The sequence below is a fragment of the Odocoileus virginianus genome, chromosome 2, assembly GCF_023699985.2.
Source record: "Odocoileus virginianus isolate 20LAN1187 ecotype Illinois chromosome 2, Ovbor_1.2, whole genome shotgun sequence".
Classification (NCBI taxonomy): domain Eukaryota; kingdom Metazoa; phylum Chordata; class Mammalia; order Artiodactyla; family Cervidae; genus Odocoileus; species Odocoileus virginianus.
Genome location: NC_069675.1, coordinates 65,149,784 through 65,157,744, shown reverse-complemented (window position 1 = coordinate 65,157,744; position 7,961 = coordinate 65,149,784). Strand labels below are relative to the sequence as shown.

General features: G+C 41.2%; 1 protein-coding gene across 2 annotated transcripts in view; it reads right to left on the bottom strand.

Moving 5' to 3' along the window:
* Positions 1-35: 35 nt before the first annotated feature.
* PCYOX1 (prenylcysteine oxidase 1) overlaps positions 36-7,961 on the bottom strand; it is a 45,869-nt gene continuing 37,943 nt past the window's right edge. For both annotated transcript variants that reach the window (XM_070480665.1, XM_020877797.2), the window contains exons 4-6: positions 4,228-4,439; positions 3,726-3,878; positions 36-3,287 (exon numbers count right to left, since the gene is read on the bottom strand). In XM_070480665.1, coding sequence (XP_070336766.1) covers positions 2,629-3,287; positions 3,726-3,878; positions 4,228-4,439 — 1,024 coding nt within the window. In that variant the 3' untranslated portion in view covers positions 36-2,628. The remainder of the gene's footprint in view (positions 3,288-3,725; positions 3,879-4,227; positions 4,440-7,961) is intronic.

Here is a 7,961-nt window from a genome sequence, read left to right as displayed (position 1 = left end):
ACCATATAGTACCAACAGAAGTAAAACACAGAAAGTAATGATGTCATTGTTTTTATTTTGAACATAAGTGGGAAAAAATGTTGAAGACAAGAGTAGAAATACAATTCCAGAGGAAAACATTCCAGTGCATTGTGGTTCTTTGTGGGGTAGAAGATGGTGATAATGCTGCCCGTAATATACTCACCTAGTTTGTAATTTTATGGTGCACAAACTCCAATAAGAGATAATATTACAGACATGTATCATAAACCTAACTTTAAAAAAATCTATCAAGCAAATGCTTAAGTTTATTTTTGTGATCTGGTAGAAAGCCTACAAATCATGAGTCACTTTAAAACTAGAGTAGGATATACACAGTATGTGAGGTACTTGTAAACAAGTATGTAAAATGGTATTCCCTATTTATACGAAATGTTTACAGAAAAAATACAGCTAGAGGGATCAAACTAGAGTTGATGTGAAGGCCATACATTTTTATTTTTCCATTCTCCCCTTTAAACCTTCCCTAACATTGCAACCACATAAAGCTGAATTTAGGACTGGTAGAATTTCTAAGTGTGGCTCCTACCCGGCAGCATCACGTAGGAACATAACAGAAATGCAGTCTTTTGTATGCTACTCCATACATACTGCAACATTTCAAGGGGTGAGGCCAGCCATGTTTTAACAAGCCTTCCAGTAACACTGAAGCAGAACTTGGCCTTCCTTCAGCCTGTGCATAATCTTTACCAGTCTCTTCTGTTCTGTAAAAATTTCACTTGAGTAGCCTCCTGGAATAATGGGCCCTGACAGGTCTTTCTTCCAATTAAGTCTTTTTGAATTCTGTTAGTTGCATTAAAATTAACATGCTTACTATATGGATAACCTTTTTGCTCTTTAACAACTTCAGATGCCTCGTTGGAAAAGAGTTGGGTTTGATACAACAGCAATATTTAAAACTGGTGTTCTAAAAATAATTTGCCATTGCAAAACAAGTCTGCAGACATTGGAAATTATTCCACTAGAATTCACCCACTTTTAGCATATACACAACAGTGCTATACTCTACATACTTTCTTCTTTAAAACCACAAAAGGAAAACAGTACAAATGCCTCTTAACATACTTGTTAAGAATAAAAATAGTAAAAAGCTAATTCTGACAAACTATAAATTTAATTCCTGCCTCTACATCAAATATCTTGGCAGTTTTATCAGCATATTAATATTCACAATTGTAGAGAATAAATCGCTTTAAGAATCAATGTTCTCCTTTTTGCTAAAAGGAGCAACTGCTATCATCTGGAGGAGGACTTCTTCAAAAAGACAATATATGTTAACTTGGTTGCAGTTCAGTTACTTTTAGAATTCAGAAGTTTCTACTTGTTTTGTCCTTCCAAGATAAGGACACTCATGATCTTTGTACAGGTGGAGAACTGAGTCTCAAGTTTGGCTACATCCTGGAATCATTTCAGAAGCAGTCCTACAGGTGATTACAATGCACAGCCGAACCACCGCCTCAAAACAAGATTTCAACAACCAATTTCTCAATCAGAATGCTGCAGTACCTTCAGAAGCATTTAACAGTTTGAACATAAACTGGATCTGATCAAGTGTGGGGTCACTGAATATATTCTAGTGCCAGAGGCTCTAGAATCATCTAAGTTGCCTCTGCTGTGAAACTGTCGATGCTTCTTACTACCAAGACTACTAGAGTTCTCACTGAGAGAAATCCTTTGCAACATGGATTTGCTTTGATAATGGATTGGGTTTCTTGGGACTTTTAAGGCACTAAAAACCCTTTGAAAACATCATAAACCCCCACATCAGTGACTAAACCCCAGTTGTCCATTAGGAACTCTAAATAAAAAGCTACAAAAAGCTGAGGTCCTATCCTCAGTCCATTAAACCAATCTCTGTTGTGGGGCTGTCACCATTTTTCAAAGCTCCTCAGGTGAGGGTTTGATAATAGAAGACAAATTTAAGAAATTTAAATCAGCAGCCTATACTTGCTTTTCATTTTACTTGAGATTTTTGTGTGACATCTATACTACACTAAGACTTCTGAACTTCACCCCTAATGAAATAGAGACAGAAGCAATCAAAAGAACATTCTGAAAATCAAGGCTTTAAGCATGGGCATATGTCATTTGCAAAATATAAGTTACTATAGCCAGGCATAAGATACCAGTTCCCATGGTTATTTTACCTGACTGAAGATCACATCCAACCGTGAAGCGCAAATGAACTAGTCCAGTCTTCCTCAAGGGGTCAGCTTAAAATGCTTTAAAGTTTCATTCAAAATCCAGGGCCCCATCCCAGACGTACTAAATCAGAACCTCCAGAGGAGCTAGAGAATTCATATGTCTAACAAACTGCAGATGATTCTTATGATCAGACAAGTTTGAGAAATGCTGCTGATGGATATTCAAGAAAGAGTTCGATTTTGGAGATGCAATAGTTTTACCTTCATGCTTAATTAGAACCTTGCATTTCTCATGACTCACTGGGATTACTTTTGTTAAATGATGATAATGGCAAAATATCTGATTCAAAATCGTCTCTGTTCAGACTATGTTTTTTTTTTTTTTTTTTTTTGCCAGTGATATTCCATTTGGAACCAGGAGGGGGATAAAAGAGAGAGTGGTATTTCATAGTTCCGTTTTAAGTCTCTCATATAAGTCCTCTTGGTCAATCATGTGTGTGTTCCCATTCCAGCGGTGATAGGCAAGGAGAGCAGCATTGTAGCCTGCAATGGCACTCATTTCCATGGCACTTGCTGCAAACTCTATGCCGTTGAGGTAATAAAGTTGATCATGAAGTATGATGGAGGGGCATTTCTCTGGAGGCGTATAATGAGGGTATGCAAGCCATGACTGCTTCACAGCATAATCGTAGGACACAAAGAGCTTTAAAATTTGTTCTTTACTAAGTGGTGCTGCAGAAAAGATCTTCCAGACATGTGCTATATCTGCTTTTGGCTGAGGATTACTGTCTTCTTCTACAGGGGACACAAGCCCAATGCTGTTAATGAATAAATCTGGATTATCAGTGGTTAAGACTGTACCAAGATGAAACTCATTTAAGGCTCTAGAGCTAAAGACAGTTGAATTCAACTCCCCTTTAATTAAAGTTGTCACTAAAGGTTCATAGTGTTGATGGAATTCCTCAATTGGAGGATCGAAGTTGAGAAAATTTATGTTGGACATTTTCCGATTCAATGGAGTGGCCACCAGGACAATATCATAGAAGTCTGAATGGGTCTCAGATCCAGTTTGGTAGACCACTTCATACACCTTTGAGGGATTTCCTAGAGGAAATAAAAAAGCATATTTTTTTTAAGTGTTTCTAACATACTATATTTTATACCTTCTAAAAATAATTCTATACCTTAATAGTTTCTCCATAATTCTAAGGACTTAAACAAGTTTTATCCCTTAAGATAACTGGCCCCTGCATTTGTATTACACTGAGGCAAATTTTCTACTTGGAATGGAAATAAAACCTGTCAACAGGTACAAAATATGAAATGTTTACTTTTGAGGGTGAATTTCTTTTTTAAATCCAAAGAGTCATGCCACTGGACTTGAGCACATGTGTATCTATTTCTGCATGACACACAACACTTAACCTCCAATTTAAAATTTCATCATCTGGAACTGAGCGAGAGCTGGAAAAACAGGCTTTTCTCCCTGACAGCTATTTTCTGCAGGGGAAATCAGTAACAGTAAAACAAGTTCAAGCTTACCTGTCTGCTTGGTCCTTGTTTTCTCCTCTATGGACATTACTAAGCCCGAGACAAGGTTGCTTCTGGAAGCCTGAAGGAGCCTTGAGCAAACAAGTTTATTGCCACCTTTTACTGCCCAAAGGCCAGGATCAGTACAGGACATTGACACTGCCCCTGTTGGCAGTAGGACAAAATGCGTTAATTCTGACTCTGTAAAGAGGCCCTCTACCCTCTCTCCCTTCCCACACAGCTGCATCTGGCTCCAAATCTAGACACTGCCAAATGACCCTCAGAGCAAAGTTTCCCCCAGTTGAGGACCATTCAACTAATAAAAACCAGACTCTGTTCCCATAAAAATGCTCATCTACACATGCACAATGCTGCCAAGATTTTCATTGTGTCTGAGGTTTCACAAAGGAAGGTAGTCCTCTCCAAATCATGGCCTAAAGTAAGGAGCCACCAAAGCATCAGGTAAACCGCACTGTCAATTAATGTCCGTGAACTATTCCAAGCCCTGACTTACCTACAAAGCCATTGATGTTTGTAGTTTGGCCATAATTTACCCTCATGACAGGAGTAATAATTTCATCAAGGAACTTCTCAGAGAAGCCTGCTTTCTGCAAGGTTTCAAGAAGTGACCGGTTAAATAATCCGAGATAGTCGTCCCCTCCTAGGGAATGCAGTAACTTTTCTACGCTACTGAAGGCATAGTCATGAGACTGGTAGCGGTAGATCCTTTTGAATAGAAGAGAAATGGCCATTAAACACCAGATAGTGGGGAGGGTACAAACAAAGAAGTAAAACAGCATCCTAAGACTCCAAGTGGCTTTCCTGTTTCCTTTGGACGAGTCCCTACCAATCCTGTGAGCTGCGTCTTCCCCATGTATCCCAGAGACTCCTGGCCTCCCTTTCCCTCTATCTCCTCTGGAGGAAGTCCACTGTCCTTTCAATTCACTCTTCTGCATGAATATGGTCACTGGGATCACCTTTCAGGAAGTGGGTATGTCTTGTTCTCATTCATCTTCCAGCACACTTAGACGTGTCTAAAATAAAACTTTACCTTTCCACTAAGCTCAATCCTCTCCTCCTACCCCAACTTGCAACCAAAACAATGGGTTACTCCTAATATCCTACACATCATCCTCAGTTCATTTAGTTTTAAATTTAAACATTTCATTTCTGGGGGAGGAGCCAAGATGACGGAGGAATAGGACGGGGAGACCACTTTCTCCCCTACAAATTCATTGAAAGAACATTTGAACGTTGAGCAAACTTCACAAAACAACTTCTGACCGCTAGCAGAAGACATCAGGCGCCCAGAAAAGCAGCCCATCGTCTTCGAAAGGAGGTAGGACAAAATATAAAAGATAAACAGAGACAAAAGAGCTAGGGACCTAACTGGGAGGAAAAATAAATAAAACTCACAGATTACATGCCTAAAAGCAACTCCCAGCAGAAAAGTACCCCAGACGCCCGTATCCGCCACCAGCAAGTGGGAGCGGAACGGAGAGGAGCAGGCGGCATTGCTTAGGGTAAAAACCGGGCCTGAATGCCCTGAGGGCAATCGGAGGGAGCTAATGTGAGATAGCAACCTAAACTGTGGGATATCAAGAGAGAGGGAGAAAATTGACGGCTGAACAGACTGCCGGCCATTTGCAGAACAAAGGGACTGAGCAATTACAGAGAAGAGCTAGCTGGCTGTGGACCGGCCCATCCCTGCCGGAGGCAGGGGGATGGGGAAAGGGGCAAACTCGGCCCCAGAGACCGCATCCCCTACCAAACTGCAAACAGGCCTCCAGTTTCTAACCAAAGACTTCCTGAGATTCTGGATGGTTGACATCCGCCGGGAGGGTCGCGGCTAGAGGCCAGCTCCCAAGAATAGACACAAGCAGCATGCACGAGGAAACTGAGGCTGGGACCGTGGAGGGGAGAAGGCACACCGCACCCGGGGAGAGTGCGCCCGTCAAGCTCCTGGCTGCCTGAGCTGCTCGGGCCAGGGAAGGCACAAAATGCAGGCCCAACTGAGTCCGTGCTTTTGTGGAGTACACGAAAACTGGAACCGCATGCAACGCAGGGCCCGCTCCATATAGAGCAGCCGGGAGCCTGAACAGTGTAGACGGGGAGAGCACACACCCGTGAGCGGGGCAAACCCAGTGTGGCCGGAACACTGCGAGTGCTCCCCACACACAGTGATATCTGTCTGCAGCGCCCCTGCCTCCCCACAGCGCGACTGAACCAGCGAAACCTAAACAAGAGACCACCTCCACCCGCCTGTGTCAGGGTGGAAATTAGACACTGAAGAGACCGGCAAACAGAAGCCAAACAAACAAAGGGAACTGCTTCAGAAGGGACCAGTGCAACAGATTAAAATCCCTGTAGGTAACACCGACTACACCAGAAGGGGCCTATAGATATCGAGAAGTGTAAACTGGAACAAGGAGCTGTCTGAAACTGAACCGAACCCACACTGACCGCAACAGCTCCAGAGAAATTCCTAGATATATTTTTACCTTTTTTTTTTTAAATTAAAAACAAATTTTTTTTTCTTTTTTCTCTATTTTCTTTTAAAATTCCCTATTACTCCCCCACTACTCCTTAACTTTCATTTTCATATATTTTTACTATTAGGAAAAAAATTTTTTTTCCTGTTTTATTTTTTTCTCTTATTTTCTTTTAAAATCCTCTATTACTCCTCAGTTTTCATTTTCATTTCACTATAACCTTGCCAAAAAAAAAAGCCATATTTTTAAACCAAACGTCATATATATTTCTAAAATTTTTTGTGGTTTTGTTTTTAATATTGTATTTTTAAGAGTCTAACCTCTAGATTTTTAATCTTTGTTTTTCAGTATGTAATATAAGTTTGGACATTTAAGAATCTAATATTCAGTACCCATTTTTACTGAGGAGTGTGTTGATTACTCTCTCCCACTTTTGACTCTGTGTTCTACCTCAGAACACCTCTATTTCCTCCCTTCCCCTTCTCTTCCCAATCCAATCCTGTGAATCTCTGTGGGCTATGGAGCTATGGAGCTATGTGAGCTATGGAGCTATGGAGCTATAGCTGTGGGCTATGGAGCTATGGAGCTATGTGAGCTATGGAGCTATGGGCTATGTGAGCTATGGAGAACACTTTGGGAACAGAGAACTGCGTAGCTCTGTCTCTCTCCTCTTGAGTCCCCCCTTTTTCTCCTCCTGCTCATCTCTATCTCCCTCCTCCCTCTCCTCTTCTTCATGTAACTCTGTGAACCTCCCTGGGTGTCCCTCACGGTGGAGAATCTTTTCACCATTAACCTAGAAGTTTTATTATCAGTGCTGTATAGTTGGAGAAGTCTTGAGACTACTGGAAGAATAAAACTGAAATCCAGAGGCAGGAGACTTAAAGCCCAAAACCTGAGAACACCAGAAAACTCCTGACTACACGGAACATTAATAAGAGACCATTCAAAAGCCTCCATACCTACACTGAAACCAACCACCACCCAAGAGCCAATAAGTTCCAAAGCAAGACATACCACACAAATTCTCCAGCAACGCAGGAACATAGCCCTGAGTGTCAACATACAGGCTGCCCAAAGTCACACCTAACACAGACCCATCTCAAAACTCATTACTGGACACTCCATTGCACTCCAGAGAGAAGAAATCCAGTTCCACGCATCAGAATACCGATGCAAGCTTCGCTGACCAGGAAACCTTGACAAGCCAATCGTCCAACCCCACCCACTGGGTGAAACCTCCACATTAAAAAGGAACCGCAGACCACCAGAACACAGAAAGCCCACTCCAGACACAGCAATCTAAACAGGATGAAAAGGCAGAGAAATACCCAACAGGTAAAGGAACGTGAAAAATGCCCACCAAGTCAAACAAAAGAGGAGGAGATAGGGAATCTACCTGAAAAAGAATTTAGAATAATGATAATAAAAATGATCCAAAATCTTGAAAACAAAATGGAGTTACAGATAAATAGCCTGGAGACAAAGATTGAGAAGATGCAAGAAATGTTTAATAAGGACCTAGAAGAAATAAAAAAGAGTCAATTAAAAATGAATAATGCAATAAATGAGATCAAAAACACTCTGGAAGGAACCAACAGTAGAATAACGGAGACATAAGATAGGATAAGTGAGGTAGAAGATAAAATGGTGGGAATAAATGAAGCAGAGAGGAAAAAAGAATCAAAAGAAATAAGGACAACCTCAGGGACCTCTGGGACAATGTGAAACACCCCAACATTCGAATCATAGCAGTCCC